At 65.9% G+C, this 15,207-nt stretch overlaps 7 protein-coding genes across 7 annotated transcripts in view; 2 read left to right on the forward strand and 5 right to left on the reverse strand.

Moving 5' to 3' along the window:
* Positions 1-75: 75 nt before the first annotated feature.
* AMSG_01771 (uncharacterized protein) lies at positions 76-3,307 on the forward strand (the record flags this gene model as incomplete). Its single annotated transcript, XM_013905832.1, has 2 exons — positions 76-3,269; positions 3,295-3,307. The coding sequence occupies 2 exons, from the start codon at positions 76-78 to the stop codon at positions 3,305-3,307; spliced, it is 3,207 nt and encodes a 1,068-aa protein (XP_013761286.1).
* Positions 3,308-3,367: 60 nt separating this feature from the next.
* AMSG_11664 (uncharacterized protein) lies at positions 3,368-3,685 on the reverse strand (the record flags this gene model as incomplete). The annotated part of the gene is made up of 1 exon (XM_013906016.1): positions 3,368-3,685. One exon carries the CDS (start codon positions 3,683-3,685, stop codon positions 3,368-3,370), a length of 318 nt encoding a protein of 105 aa, XP_013761470.1.
* A 14-nt stretch (positions 3,686-3,699) lies between these two features.
* AMSG_11665 (uncharacterized protein) lies at positions 3,700-6,278 on the reverse strand (the record flags this gene model as incomplete). Its single annotated transcript, XM_013906017.1, has 2 exons — positions 3,700-5,886; positions 6,144-6,278. The coding sequence occupies 2 exons, from the start codon at positions 6,276-6,278 to the stop codon at positions 3,700-3,702; spliced, it is 2,322 nt and encodes a 773-aa protein (XP_013761471.1).
* Positions 6,279-6,444: 166 nt separating this feature from the next.
* Positions 6,445-8,534, reverse strand: AMSG_01773 (amino acid/polyamine transporter II; the record flags this gene model as incomplete). The annotated part of the gene is made up of 2 exons (XM_013905833.1): positions 6,445-8,487; positions 8,526-8,534. The coding sequence occupies 2 exons, from the start codon at positions 8,532-8,534 to the stop codon at positions 6,457-6,459; spliced, it is 2,040 nt and encodes a 679-aa protein (XP_013761287.1). The 3' UTR covers positions 6,445-6,456.
* Positions 8,535-9,018: 484 nt separating this feature from the next.
* AMSG_01774 (uncharacterized protein) lies at positions 9,019-9,895 on the reverse strand. The gene has a single exon (XM_013905834.1). The coding sequence runs from the start codon at positions 9,790-9,792 to the stop codon at positions 9,079-9,081; it is 714 nt and encodes a 237-aa protein (XP_013761288.1). The 5' UTR covers positions 9,793-9,895; the 3' UTR covers positions 9,019-9,078.
* A 698-nt stretch (positions 9,896-10,593) lies between these two features.
* Positions 10,594-11,869, forward strand: AMSG_01775 (uncharacterized protein). The gene has a single exon (XM_013905835.1). The coding sequence runs from the start codon at positions 10,931-10,933 to the stop codon at positions 11,801-11,803; it is 873 nt and encodes a 290-aa protein (XP_013761289.1). The 5' UTR covers positions 10,594-10,930; the 3' UTR covers positions 11,804-11,869.
* AMSG_01776 (uncharacterized protein) overlaps positions 11,631-15,207 on the reverse strand; it is a gene marked incomplete at its 5' end in the record, with an annotated part of 4,030 nt that continues 453 nt past the window's right edge. The window contains one exon of the mRNA XM_013905836.1: positions 11,631-15,051. Within this exon, the coding sequence (XP_013761290.1) occupies positions 11,813-15,051 (3,239 nt within the window). The 3' untranslated portion in view covers positions 11,631-11,812. The remainder of the gene's footprint in view (positions 15,052-15,207) is intronic.

The following is a 15,207-nucleotide window of genomic DNA, read 5'->3' on the forward strand; positions in this document are numbered from 1 at the left end:
CGTCACCCCCCTCCTCCCCCCACACCAAACCCCACCCCTACCCCACCCCTACCCCCACCCCCTCCACCCCTTCACATGGCCAAGGGTGTCCGCGGGTGGCTGCGTCGGTCAGGCAAGGGTCGTGTGACTCTGGCCTTTGTGGCCTGTACCTTCCGCCTCACCCGACATGACGGACCATCGGTGAGCCAAGGGACAGGCGCTGTCTCACTCTGGCCCATCTCATGGAGGACGTTGGAGAACGGGAATCGGGCGGTGACCATCGGCTCGGCAAGAAAGGTCAACTGGCCATCATGTGTCGAGTTTGAGGACAAGGACATGGCCAACGTGGCTGGTATCGAGTTTGAAGTCGAGCCGCATGGCGCCTTTGTGGCCCTCCTCAACGTCAATGATGTTGTTCGTTCTCGTCATGGTGATGCTTTGGGAGTGATGGAGTCGTTTGAAGGTCATGGCCTCGAGGGCTCCGTCTACCGCACCGCTGCAAGACCCATCGAGATGGCCGCTCACGCTGCTGCTGACCGCATCTGCAAGTACTTTCTCGAGCTCTCGTGGGCGTCCAAGGACTCGGACCTGGTCTCAGTCTCCGAGCTCCCGCTCGACCCGCTGCTCTCGATTGCCCACGCTTCGCAGAATGAGGCCCGCGCCCGCCAGATTCCGCCGGCGCCGCCGGCCGACGCAGCTCTCGCCCGCTGCCATGTTTTTGCCTACGAAGCGCCGGCGCTACCGGGCAACGTGGCGGCAAACGCATCGTCACTAGTCCGTGACGAGCTCAACGAGCTACACGCCACCATTGTGTCCCTCGGCGTCAACACCGCCGGCTTGCCGGCTGACGCGCGCCCGGCCACTTCGTCGCTCGACATTGTCTCCATCCAGCGCCAGGATGAGGCATCGGCCTTTCAGTTCTCGACCATGCCACACAGCCATCCGTTTCTGGTCACGTCGGACAAGGTGGTGACGGTGACGTACACGCTCGACGCGTCGCTGATGCAGGCGCCGAGCGCGGCGCAGGCGTCCAACGCGCGGCTCTCGAACCGGACTCTCAACAAGGCTAGGCTTGCGCGTCGGTTCTCCTCGCCATCGCTGACCTTGCTGGAAGAGTCTGCCCGGCGCGACGGGCCCGAGTCGTCGCTGGCGTCGCAGGCGCGTCCATGCGCCCGGGCGCGGATGTCGGCAGCTCCAGACTCGCCGCTGGGTGGCATCTCGCCGTCCAAGACCACGCCGCTCGTCCACCGCCTCGGCGCAGCGAGCAACGTCTCGCCGAACCACGCGGCGTCTGGCCTCGATCCGGTGCCGCACCTGCGACTCCCGCCGGCAAGGTCGGCGTCGTCCGACCGGCGGCGGCGGATGGCGGCAACCGATGACTCGGCCTCGATCTCAGGCGGCGAGTCTGGCTCGGCGTCGTTTGGCGACTCGGGCTCGGCCTCTTCGTCGTCGCAATGTCCAGACGAGGCCGGCGTCTTCACTTCGGTCTTTGCCGAATTCGTGCAGGCACACGTCCTTCCACCGGATCTTCCGGCGTCGCTCACTCCGCGCGACCTCGCGCCCATCGGCGAGTACCGCGCCAACTTTACCTCTCGCATGCAAACGCTGTTCCAGTACTACACCGGCGAGTCTGCGACGCTCACCAGCGACTCGGCGCGGCACCTCGCCAACTTGTTTGACGCCGAGGCCGAGCGAACGCCGCAGCGACGGCTCGACTTTGGCTCGATGATGTTTGGTCTCGGCTCGGTCGATGACGGCTCGGACGCCGACTCGTCGCTGGGCACGGTAACGGCCTCGCCGCCGTCGGGTGACCACCTTGCCTCGCCGCGGCGGATGCCGCTGGCACAGCCGGGTGGCATCGAGGGCACATCGCCTAACTCGATAGCCGGCTCACCGTCGTCGGCATCATCGCCACCGCTCTTCCGGCGGGCAGAATCGCTCGCCTTTGACGCCCTCCTCTCCCCACGGGTTACGCCGTCGGCGCCGCTGCCGAGCATGTCGCAGCCGCGGAGCAAGCGGCGGAGAGCGCGGCGCGGATCCGACAATGCTAGCTCACGGCAGCAGACGTCGCGGACGTCGCGGACGTCGCGGACGTCGCGCTCGCTCTGGTCGTCGTCGCGACGGTCATCGGCGAGCAAGGCCACACTTGGGCTCGCCGGCCTCACCGCGCTCTTTACGCGGCTCTCGACGTCGAACCCGCACGGCTTTGCCCGGATGGTGCTCGAGGAGGCGGACCCAACGCAGTCGGGCGTCGTGACTTGGCCGCTAATGCTCGAGTGGATTTCGCGGCTCCCGCTGGCATCGATTGCTTCCGAGCGCGCCCGCGAGCTCCACACGGTTGTCGCTGAAGACAAGCACACCAAGCGCGGAACGCTCTTCAAAAAAGTCGGCTTCCTTAAGCGATGGAAGGCGCGATACTACAAGCTCAACCTCGTTGACGCGGTGCTCTCGCAGTACCTTACACCCGAGTTTGAACACGCATCGGCCGAGACCAATGTCAAGACCTACTCGCTGGTCGGCTACTCGATGGCGGTCCTCACGCCCATGTCCGGTATGGAGGCAGCGTTCACGCTCGTCCCGCGCGAGGCCGGTGTCAAGCCGTTTGTTTTTGGCACGCAGTCGGAGGAGGAGGCACGCGCGTGGATGGCGACGCTCAACACGCTCTTCTCCACCCACTCGCTCTTCAACGCGCACACTTTTCACTCGGCAGTGGAGGCTGTCTCGCTGCGGCTCGCTGCTCTGCCCGCTGAGGGCAGTAGCGGCGGCGGCGCCGAAGACACCCGTGCCGCTTCGCCGTCGGCGCTGTCGTCCGGCAAGCCGTCGCCGACCGTGCCACACTTTCCTGCGCTCGATCCGGACGTACCGGTCCACGTCTCGCACGACGACGGGCTCCTCCTCCTCGCGCCCGGCTCGGACGAATCGTCGCTCTCGGCCTCGCTCTCGTCGTCGGCGAGGTCGTCGAAGCGCAACTCGATGTCATTCGCTGCCTCCTTTGGCTCGACCCAGCACTCGCCGCACCGAGACAACGCGATCGAGCGGTCGACGATTGCCGATGTGCTGGTGACGGCGCAGGCGTCAGTCGTCGCCTCGCCACCGGCGGCGGCCGACCCGCGCCGAATCCGATCTGCGGCGTCGTCACCGACTATGGGCAGCCCGGGAGGGATGGCACCCATTGCCGATGCGACCGAGCGCAGCCTGCTTCCGATTGCCGCCCAGCCAGGCCCATCACAGCTTACGGCCGACGGCAGCGATGGCAGCGGGCTGGGTGCGAGCTCGTCGTCGTCGATCACGTTTATGGGAGGGCGGACGAACGAGGTGCACTCTGTAGAGGAGAACGACCTCGACGCGTTGCTCGAGCTCATGTTCTGCCTGTAGTAGCCGGCGGCGGTCACGAGCGCCAGTACATAGCGACGCGGTGAAAGGTTTCAGCAATCTGTGGAGCGAGAGCCGAGACCGAGTCGGCGATGAGGTTCTGGAAGTACTGGATGGCTTCCTCGTCGGTGAGGTCGAGGCGGAAGTTCTGCTCGACGCGGCGGAGGGCGCGCTCCGGCTGTGACGACAAGTCTGGGATGTTGGCGTCGATCATGAGGCGGAGGAGGTTGAGGATGAGGTGGGCAGACTTGCGGAAGATGTTGAACGACTCGCAGCAGTACGAGATGAACCGCGAGTAGTGCTCCGAGTCCGAGCCGCCGAGTGCCTCGACCATCTCCTTGCACAGCTTCATGGGCGGCGGCAGCGGCTTGGGTCCTTGCCGAGGATGTAGCCAAAGTCGATGTGGAAGAGCTGGCCCGAGTCGGTGAGAAGAAGGTTGTCGAGATGGCGGTCGCCGACGGCGAGGATGTATGTGATGACCGAGTATCCTGCGCACGACCGGGCAAAGGTGTCGAGGACGGCCTCGGAGATCTGGTACGGCCCGTTAGGGTCGGGCGCGACCTTGCGGAAGAAGCCGAGGATGCCGGCCTTGTGCTCTTTGATCACGCGCGAGACGTTGTGCGAGCCATCGACAAACTCGATGAGCCCGTCGTTGGATGACGCCGCGAGGACAGAGTACGGCATGAGCTTGAGGTCGAGCGCCTCTTTGAGGAGCAGCGAGTCCATGAGCCGGATGAGCTGAATGACGAGCTGGTCCTGGCGCGGGTCGTCGCCGGCCTTGAACAGAACCTTGTACCTACCGCCAGCGGCGGTGATAAAGGTGAGGAGGAGCGGGGTGAGCGCCGACTTGAGCATGGTGCACTCGGCGCCGTCGAGGCCGACGACAACTATGTCCGGATTGAGCGGGAGCTCGACCGGCTTGAAGCTTGCCAGCTCCGAGAACTCGCCGCGCGAGGAGAGACCCTGCTGCAGCCGGGTGATGTTCTTCTTGCGATCGCGCTGCTTGCGGAGCTCCGAGTAGAGTGCGTTGAGGTGGGCGAGCAAGTTGCGCTGGCGGACAATCATGTCGTAGCGCGGAGCGAGCGGTGTGGCGGATGCCGAGCCGCTCAGCGAAGCCGAGCCGCCGGTCGACGAGCCTGGCGACGACGTAGCGTGGGCGTCGCCGGCTGGCATGGAGCTCGACTCGCCGGTGACAAACGCGAGTGCCGAAGAGAAGAGGCCCATGGTCGAGTCTGCCACCGACGTTGCCAGCGCCGATGCGCCCGAGACCTTGCTTGTTGGCAGGGGGAGGGTGGTGCCGGCAGAGAGCGGGTCGGCACTGCCACCGCCGGTTGCCGGCAGCGTTAGCTGCGAGTGGGCGTCGTTGACCGAGGCCTCGAACGAGACGATAAAGTTGTGGAACATCTTGCCGTACGCCTTGTCCTCGCACTCGACCTGCAGGTACCAGACAAGGAAGTTGCCGACGCGGGCGTTGGCGAGGGCGCGGGTGAGGAGAAAACGGCCGAGTGGCGAGTCCGGGCCAGGAGCAGGCGAGTAGCGGAGGCACTGGACGAGCTGCAGCAGGTACATGAGAATTTTCTCGTCCGAGGCCGACTGGAGCACGTCGAGGGCGAGAAGGCGGACCGAGGGATTGCGGAACAGCAGCAGCTCAAGCGCCTGCTCAACCGAGATGGGCGCCCAAGAGGGGAGGAGCGAGGCGACGAGGTCGACCTCGCCGGGATCGGACCACTCGATGGTGCGGAGGAACGGACCGAGGGCGCGCGGATTGGAGACGAGCGCGTAGCGGAACTTCCACAACAGCTCCGAGTGCTCATCGGAGATGGGTGCGGTAGGCGGAGCGGTGATGATGGCATGCAGTGCGCGGCGCTCGGCCGAGTTGGGCTTGAGGTTGTGGTCGAGGAAGCCCTTGCGATGCGAGCGAGCCAGTCGGCGATGCTTGGCTTCAACCGGGTTGGAGTCAACGCCGACAAACGGATCGCAGACGGTGACGAGGGCGTTGGTGGCAAAGTTCGGAAATGGTGGCGGGCCGCCGGCGAGCTCGACAACCTCCTCGAGCGGAGTGGCGAGGACCGGGTAGTCAAAGGTGACGAGCTCGATGACGAGGGTGTCACCAGCTGCGGACGCACCGGCCACATGCTGCGCGCGGGCCTTGAGCGCGTGGACATGCTCAAAGGCAAGAGCATCCAGCCACTCGACCCGTGGCACGTCGCCCTGGTCGTACGCCCGCATGCCAGCCGCCACATTGGCGTACGTGGCCTCGAGCGATCCAGGCTCTGGTGGCGGCGGCTGGGCCATCCGCGGCACGTCTCGCCCAGAACCAAAGCCTGCGTCCAACCCGTGCAGCGGCGAGGCAATCTGCGCCGGGCTCAGCGCCAGCGAGTGCTTGCCCTTGGCCAGGACGCCGTTTGAGCGGAAGAGCGGAAAGACGGCCGATCCGAGTGGTGATGCCGCTTCTGGCGCAGCTACATTCCACAACGTGGCCACAAGCACGGCCGACCGTGGTAAATCGGCGTAGCGGACCGGAAACTCGAGCCACTGATCCCATCCCGAGTCTGGGGGGGCGATGACAGCCGTTCTGGTCTTCAGGGGGAGGCCGAGCGGGCGGCCATCAGCCCAAAGCTGAGCCTCGACAAAGGCATAGGCATAGGGATGATTGAGAGCATCATGACGAGCCGGACACGATGTATGTCCGAGTGCAGCAGGCGTTTTGTGTTTGCGGGCACAGCCGTGGCAGCCGTAGCAGCAGGGTTGGTGTTGGGGGGCGCAGCCGTGGCAGCAGGCTGGCCGGTCACCGCCGGCACAAGGCCCACCATGCGGACACGGACGTTAAGGGCGGCGACCTCGGCAGAGTAGATGTAGTGGAAGGTTTTGTTGGTGGTGGTGGACGGCGTGGGCATACCCAGCATCCGTTTGCGTGCCCCATACATGGGGTGTGTGCGTGTGTGGGTGTGTGGGTGGAGTGGTATGAGAGTGAGGTGTCGGCCTGTGGGTGGTTCGGCTGTTGCCGGTGTGGCACAGAGTCCGTGTTCCGTGTTGGGAGAAGGGGGGGGGGGGGGTGGGGTGGGGTAGGTGGATCGGAGGGCTGGGGGTGATGCGGTGGTGGGTTCACATGAGCGAGACCTCGCCGTTGAGCGAGGCCAGCTGCGACTTGAGCGACAACGAGTCGGAGATGGTGATGTAGACGAGGGCGGCGGTGCCGAGGATGGCGATGGCCGCGTCGAGGAGGCGGATCGCGGGGGTGAGCTTGTTGTAGAAGAGTGCGAGGTGAAAGGCAGCTGGAAAGACAATCGAGGTGAGAATGGAGCAGATGCCGCCGAGGAGCGACTCGAGGTAGTCGAGGACGTAGTAGGCGTTGAGGGCGAGGACGACGAGGCCGGCAAAGACCAGAATGCGGACGGCGGTGGCAAGGACCACAAAGTGCCACGACGACGTGGTGATTGCTGGAGCCGCCAGCGAGCCGATGGCGTCGAGCGCAAGCATGTGCCGCGGCGGCGCGCCGCCGCCGCCGCCTTGGATGTGGACGGGGCTCGTCGGAGCGACAACCCGCGGGAGGTGTGCGCGGCGGCGCGCGGCGGCACGCCTTTTGAGGAAGCGCAGCAAGTAGTCCTCGGGCACCTCGGCGAGAACGGTGAGGATGGTCGGGACGGTGGTGAGCGAGTTGAGCGCCACAAAGCCGACGCAGAACTTGCCGATGATTTGCGCCACCGTCGACGCTGTGTCGACGGTGATGAGGTTGGTGGTGATGAGCACGTCCGCACCGTCGCCAAACCGCAGGTAGCCAAGCACGCCCATAGCGGCGTAGATGAGAAACATGACCACAAAGGTGGCGTCGAGCATGCGTTCGTACGCCTTGGGATTAAGCATGTTCTTGCGGATCGACGGGAGCGCGGCGTGGCCAGACTGCGAGACTAGGAGCATGCCCGTGATGAGCGGAAACGAACCAAACTCGACAACCTTGGTCTCGCCCGTCGCCAGCTCGTCGGTCGCCAGCCCCTGCACAAACCACCCAGTCACCACCGCCGTCACCAGAGCCGAGCATAGCATGCCAATGAGGTTGATGAACGAGAGCTTGGCAAACGACCGAATGCACACAATTGGCGCAAGGAGGCCGACCGAGCCCGCAACCACGTACCAGATCGAGACGTGCGGGAGGAGGGCATGAACCGACTGCCAAATGATGATGAGGCACATGCACGCGGCGCCCGAGAACTCGAGCGAGATGATGACCTCGACAAGCACCTTGCCAAAGCGCCCCATGACCGCCGCGCCGAGGTTCGGATACGAGGCATCGCCAGCGGCATCGCCACGCCAGTCGGCGTGCATGAAGCAACGGACAATGATCTTGCCGGTGTAGTTGCACACGATACAGATGAGCGCCATGAGCGCGACAGAGACAACACCGCCGCGCCGGAGCACGTATGCGTTCGAGAGCAGGCCGAGACCCACGTACACGTTGAGAACATTGAACGCCGTCTGGAGCGTGGACGTCTTGCTACTCTTGTCCACCGCCACGTCGATGCCGAGCTTTGTCAGGTAGTTGGCGCGCACATCGCGCGAGTTGAACCGCTTGGGCGGCGAGCTCCGCTTCGGTCCGCGCGACGAGAGCAGTTGCGGCCCGCGCGCACTCCCCACTTGCTTCTTGTGCTGCGGCGAGGCCCGCGCCAAGTGCGGCGCCTGCTGTGGCGACGGCGCCGGCGTTGCCGGTGGGGTAAATGCGAGTGGCGAGATCGGCGAGAGCGGCGCCGGCGAGGCCCGCGCAGAGCGCGGCGGTGAGAGAAAACCCGACGCCGACGCCGACGCCGACCCAACAGCGGGAAACGGCGAGGCGAGTGGCGGTCGGGCTGGAATGGGCCGACGGGCTGAAGCGGACAGGCCTGGACCGTAACCGGGCGTGCCCGAGGCGGTCCCGGTCCCGGTGCCAGTGTCTGTGGCCGAGCCCGAGAGTGATCCGCGCCCATCGCCGACCGCATCGTTCGGAGGCGACATAAAGATGGCTCTCCGTGCCTGTGCAGCATACTTGCGCGCCGGCGAGGTGTTCGGCGGCGGATGCCGGGCCTTGCGCTGCTTGCGGCTGGCGCCGTCAGCCGACTCGCTGACTGGGTTGTGGTAGAACGACGAGGCGACGACAACAGTCGGCTGCTTGGCTCTCCCGCGAGCACGCCTGCTCCCCAAACCCGAGCCATATTCCGAGCTCCGATCCCAGCCGTTCCGATTCCCCTTGGCGCCTCGGCCGTGCCGCTCCTGTCCAGCTCGGTCACGTGAGGGGGCCTTTCTTGGCGACGGCCGGAAGAGGCCACGGGCAGCACGAGGCTGGCCCGAAGACGGCCCTGCCCCACTCTCCAAGAGTGGCGTAGTCTCGGAGACTAGCGGGAACGGCGGTGGGGTCAACGGTGGCGACGCCATGGCCCTCGCTCTTGCTCCAACCAGGGGAGGGGGGAGGGGGGAGGGGGCGACGAGTGTGCGAGCGCTATGGGTTGACCTGACGCACGGGCTGCCCCCCCCCCCCCCCCCCGGCGCGATTGATCGGAGGGCCCATGGGTTGGGAGTCGGCGGTTGGCTCGGTCAAAGGGCCTAGATGGGCAGAGGAAGAGTATGCGCGTGTATGTAGGGCGTGTGCGCATGTACTGTATCGGGACAGGAAGGGCGTACGGGCTAGAGAGTGTGCTTCGCTGTCGAGCGTTCGATTGGAAGCGCAGGAATTGTCACGGCGCAAGCCACAGTGGCTGGCTACTGGCTGCGACGGCAGCGCTGGTAGGAGAGCCATGTAGCATGGGCAGAGATGGCAAAGTAGAGCAGGTAGATAGCCATGAGCAGCGGCGGAGAGGACGGGGCAAAGGACGCAGACTGGTCAGCGACGGCCAGGGTGCGGGCGCCATCGAGAGAGAGGGCGATGATCGGCGAGACATCGATAGAGAGGAGGTAGAGGAGCGAGTTGACAAGCGAGAAGAGCCGGCGGTGGGCAAGAATCATCAACAGGCGCCAGCATGGCGAGTCTGTGCTCGAGTCTCCGGCCGGGCCGAGGACAAACAGGCCGGCGAGGGCGAGCGCCTCGAGGGCCATGGTGGGGATCGATCGGAGGTTGAAGCTAAAGGTGCCAGCCGCAAACGACTTGCCGACGATCACCATGCGGGCAACGAGGTAGCCGAGGTTGAGAGCGAGGGCGAGCGAGAGTGCCGGCGAGGCCACCGGCAGCGGCACGCCGAGGAGCAGCGAGGCGAGCGAGGTGTTGGCCACGTCTGCGTAGGCCACAAGTAGGTAGATGGCAAAGCCGGCAGCAATCTCCGCCAGCGACCACCTGCGCTCAATCTCGTAGTCCCACTCGCCGTAGACCGATGGCTGGATGGCGTTGCGGAGGGCGGCAAAGGCCGGAGTGAGGCCGAGCTCAAAGCCGGCCATGGCCACGCTGGCAGCCCAAGGGACCATGCCCGATACACACGACATGGTTGTTTGAGTTTGGGGAGGGAAGGGGTTGGGGGCTGGGGACGGGGAGGGGTTGGGAGAAGGGTAGAGTGGTGTGGTTGTGGTTGTGGTTGTGGTTGTGGAGTGTGTGTGCGTGTGTGTGTGTGTGTGTGTGTGTGTGTGTGTGTGTGTGTGCCTGTGTCGCAATGCAGGTGTGTTCCTTCCACGACCTTTTTCGCCCCATCGCCTACCCCCTGCCAAGGCCATGTCGCCATGCTGTTGCCCCCCCCCCCGCTCTAATCTCGACAGGCAAGAATGTTTGCGTCTACGCAGATCCTCCCGCCCACCCATGACTTACCATACTTGCCCCACGTGTCAACGTGACGGTGGTCCACGCAAGTCCACGACATAGTCCACAACCTGGCACTGTCACTCGCTTGTCTGCCAAGCCAGTCTCTGGCCTGGTCTGATTGTCTGCCATTTGGCTGACGAACGAACACACCACAGGACGGCCGCGACCGACCCAAAGCCAGCGGCACGCGTAACCACCAGCCGGACATCACCACTCTGCCCACCTCCCACCTATATATATACCACCTCTCTCTCTCTCTCTCGCCACCCACCCACCACCTTTCTATGGCGTGGCATTCAAGTGGGTCAGCCTCGGCCTCGCTGTCGCACGCGGCTCCTCCTTGTCCTGCCGCACGGCCTCCTCCCGACGTCGCCTTGGGTGATGGTGAGCCCGTGGACGCTCCTGAGCCTTCCCGCTCACCCTCGCCCTCCTTCACCGCCGCTTGGCCACCTGCGCCCTCGGTTCCGGACACGCAGCTTGCCGACGAGGCTCCTCCTCCTCCTCCCCTCCTCCTCATCGTCGTCGTCGCCGTCGTCGCCGTTCGCAGGCAGAGCAGCCGCTAGACGGGCCCCAATCGCAGTCGGGTTCACACTCGCAGTCGCAGTCGCAGTCGCTGGTGCGTGGAGCATCAGCAGCTTCCGAGGCAGAGACCGATGTCGCCAGATCTGGCTCCCCCGCCGGCTCGGACAGCTCTGGGTCGGGGTCGTCGTCGGCGGCAGCAGCGGTGGCGGCCGTCGCCGCCATGCAAGAGCGGAGGCGGAACCAGCAGGCATCGCTGCGGCTGTGGCAGGTCATCAACGGCGGGTTTTTGGCTACGAGCTGGGACTGATGATTGCGCTGAGCGTGGCCGTGGCCGACGGGACGGGTAAGGCCTGCGACGTGCCGCTCATCCGGTGGGCGGTGGCACAGCTCGTGCTTGCTGTCCTCTTTGTGCTCAACACCACCGCCATGCAGGTTGCCCTGCATCTCTTCCCGATCGAGCGCGTCGATGAGGGCGAGACTGACGAGCCGGACACAGCCTCGATGCGGCTGCTTTCGGCATCGTATTCGTTCGGGCGGATGCTCAACCTTGTCTTTGTGGTCCTCTTCTTTATTCAGCTTGCGTGGGTCATCCGCGCCTCGTCGTGCCACACCACCGCCCCGGTCATGTACCGGGTGGCGTACGTCACGCTCTTCATTCACGGATCGTTCCTCGGCCTCCTCGTCCTCGCCTGGTGCTGCGGTATGGGCATCCTCACTGTTTACGTCATGCTCCAGCCCGATGCACAGTTTGGCTACGGGCCCGACGCCGCGCCGCGGCTCGATCCACGGACAGGCACCATGATGGGCTGGCTCGGCGGGAGCAGGGTCAAGGTCACCTCGCCGGCCATCGTTGACGCTCTTGCCGTCGAACGCTACACCGAGGGCATGTTTGACGACCCCGAGGATGCGCAGTGTGTCATCTGCCTCTGCGAGTACGAGCCTCACGACGAGCTCATCCGACTCGCCACTTGCGTCCATCACTTTCATGCCCCCTGCATCCGCGAGTGGCTCACAAAGTCCTCGCGCCGCTGTCCGCTCTGCAACCAGCCAGTCGAGGACTCGGCCGCCTCCTCCTCGTCCTCCTCGTCGTCGTCGAATCTCACCGCTTCCTCCGTCTCGTCGTCGTCATCGGGCCCGAGCGCCTTGCTCCGCCCGGCTCGCCGCACATCACTCCCATAACCATGTCTTTTACCGGTGCAGCCGCCGCCGCGACAAGATGTCGCGAGTAAAGGCCGACTCTTCACGGCGAACGAGGTCCTTCATCGAGTCGAGCCATGTCGCGTGCTTGGCCAGCGAGCGGGCAGTCGCGTTGGCCTTGTCGGTCCACGCGGTGACGTGCCGGAGGAACGAGGCAAGGCGATTGCGGTCGGCGTAGCCCGAGGCCAGCGCAGACTCGAGCCGCGAGCTCCACTTGAGCTCGAGTGTCGAGCCGCCAGGCGTGTGGAGGCGGAGCGCACCGGGCGTGTCGTACCGCTTGTACCGCTTGCGGCGCGACTTGCGCGCCGGTGTGGCCGAAGCCACCGGCGGCTGAGCGTTCTCGTCGCCCGGCGGCGCCGCGGCGCCGCGGCGCAGTACTTGGGCCAGCTCGTCGAGCTGACTCGAAATCCGCTCCAGGTCCGGCACCACTCGCGACGCGTCCACATCGTCCCCGTCCGCCATGCTCTCATCGAGAAGTACCCGCGAGTCGTTGAGCTGCGAATCCATCAGCGAGACGCGCTCTTCAGAGAGACGCACCCACGCCTTGGACGCCTTGACGTATCCAGCGTCGCGGTTGAGGTCGGCTGCCAGCGCCTCGAGCCGCGCCTTGACTTGCGCTAGCACTTGCGGCTGCGAGTTTGCCTTGGCGTCGGCCTTCCACGCTTTGCGCTGCGACTCGAGCCAGCTCTGCTTGTTCCTCAATTTGGCGTTCTGCGCCTTGACCTCGGCCTTTGCCTTGGCCAGCGCCCGCTTTTCTTCGGCCACGGCCGCCTCGAGCGTCGTCAGCTCTTCGCGGAGAAGCTCACCGGCAGTCTCGGCCTCGGACCTTGAGTTGCTGCCGTGGCTCTCTGCATCGGCCACCTGGCCGCTCGCCCGCGGCTCCTCCGAGTCCGAGTCGTGGAAGCCGTGCGAGAGGTAGTGCTCAAACTGCGCGTCCGAGGCCGCCAGCGTTGCCGCACCCGGACCGGCCGACATCATGCCTGACGCTGCCGCGGATCGGGCAGGAACCTTTGGCCGGGCGCTGCGGGTCGAAGCCTGAGCCTCGAGGCTAGATATCTGGTCCTGCAGCTGCGACTGGTACGCCAGCGACGCGCGCTGCGACGCCAGCGCTTCCTCGCGGCGGCGAGCCTCGGCCGCCTGGGTCTCCTTCAACTCTGCCTCGAGCGTGTTGATCCGCGCCTTGAGCGAGGCGACAGCGGCGGCCGACTCGGCAGATGCCGTCCCCGCATTTGCCGAGCTCTTGGCCTCGTTGGCCTCGGCTGCCGTCAACTTAGCCTCCAGCTCCTGGAGCTGCGCCTGCAGCCGTGACTCGGTCTCCGAGTACTGCACCTTGGCGAGCGTGGCCGCCGCCCGCGCGGACGACGCCTCGCCTCGGGCCTCGCTCAGCGCGTTCATCAGTTCCTCAAGCTGCTTGTTGAGCTCGGCTGCCGAGGCGTCATACTGCGCCTTGGCCCGATCGTACGCTGACTTGAGCGAGGCTACTTGCGACTTGGACGCCTCGAGCTGCGCCGCGAGGCTCTCCTTCTCGGCCTCGAGTGCCATGACCTCTGGCGGCGGCGCGCTCGACGGCGAGTTAGCAGCGGTGGCGCGGGCCCGGGCAAGCTCCGACTCGAGCCCAGCTACGCGAGAGGCAAGTTCGTCGCGGAGCGCGCGTTCGCGGGCCAGTGCCTCGGCTCGCTCGGCCTCGTGGCCGGCAGCGGCGCGGGCAGCGGCGGCGGCTGTCGCTGACGCGCGCTCCGACTCGGCAGCGAGCTCGGCGTGTGCTACCTGCAGCTTGCTCTCCAGTGACGCGACGCGGTCGCGCAGCTGAGTCACCTGGGCATCCGCCTCGGCCGACGACGGGGAAGCCGAGGTGGGAGCGGGCGCGGCGGCGGCTGCGGCTGCGGCGGCGGAGCGGGCGGTGGCGAGCTCATTGGCCAGGGCCGCCTTTTCGGCCTCGAGCTCGGCAACCCGCGACTTGGCATCGGCGACCGTGGCGGCACCAGAAGCAAGTGAAGCGAGTTCGTCCTGCAGCTGCTTGTCGAGCTTAGCCTTTTCGGCAGCGAGCGCTTCCTCCTTCTCGCGCTGCAGTCGCTCGAGCTCTGCGGCACGGAGCTGGGCCTGCTCGTTCTGCCACTTGGTCTTGAGCTTGGCCAGCTCCTGCTCGTGCTTGAGCTGGGCGAGGCGCGCCTGCTGCGAAGCCTCTTGCTCGCGCTCGGCAGCGGCGGCGGCAGCCTTGGCCTCGAGCGCCTCCAGCTCGGACTCGAGCTTGGCGTCGAGCGCTTTGGTCTGCTCGGCGATGCGGGCCTCCAACTCGGCCTCCTGGGCAGCAAGCTTGGCGGCGGTCTCCTTGCGGGCAGCCTCGAGTTTGGCGTACTCTTCGCGGAGCTTCGATTCCTTGGATGCTTCGAGCTCCTTGAGCTTGGCCGCCGTTTCGGCGGCCAGCGCCGCTTTTTTGGCCTCGAGGTCAGCGGTGAGTGTGGCTTTGTAGGCTGCAAGCTCAGCATCTGCCTCTGCCTCTGCTTTGACCTTGGCCTCCTTGGCGCGCATATCAGCCCGCCACGCGTCCTCGCGCTCCTGCTCCGAGCTCACGACAGCAGGTGCCGGGCTTGCACGGCACGTGGACGGGAGGATCAGCGCATCCTTGAGCGAGGCGAGCGACTCAACCGACGACGTGGCCGACGAGATCGACGAAGGCATATCATCGCGCGTCATCGAGTGCATGCCCATGCGGGCCGTCGGGCGCTCTGGCAGCGGGTCACGACCCAACGGGCCGGCCGAGCCCGAGCCCGAGCTGGCGCCGATGGGCTCGAGTCGGGCCCGTCCCGCTGCAGATGACCCGCCGGAGCTCGCGCCAATGGGCGCCAGAGCCGATCCGCGGAGCGGGGCGCCAAACTTGAGGTTTCCGCTCGGCGCCGAGCCTGCCGACAGCGGGGCAGTAGTTCCGTTCGAGCGCGGCTGCGGCGGCTTGCGCGAGGGCTGCGAGGCCGACGGTGGCGCGCCACCTCGTGCCAGCCGCTCGGCCTTTTTCGCCTTTTCCTTGGCAAACAGCTCCTTGTAGTACTGGTCGCACGGATGGTCCCAGATGGACTCACCGCTGGAAAAGTTAAAGTAGTAGATCTCGCCGGTCTGCGTTGAGCACGGCTTCCACTCTGCCGGCAGCGGAGCCTTGAGGCCCTCCTGGGCAATCCACATCAGATCAGCATCGGCCTCTAGGTCCATGCCCAGCCAGTTGGCATACTCGACAATCTCTGTTCTCCATCACAGTGGTGAGCAGGGGGGGGGGCGAGGGGGTGGGGAGTGGGTGGTGAGTGTGGCTGTCTTTGGCTGCCTGTGTTGGCGCCAAAGTGGTGTTTGGCGCTTCCGAGCGCAGGCGGGGTGGAGACCGCCAAGGGGGAAGGGGGGGG

Source organism: Thecamonas trahens (assembly GCF_000142905.1).
Source record: "Thecamonas trahens ATCC 50062 unplaced genomic scaffold supercont1.7, whole genome shotgun sequence".
NCBI classification, from domain to species: domain Eukaryota; order Apusomonadida; family Apusomonadidae; genus Thecamonas; species Thecamonas trahens.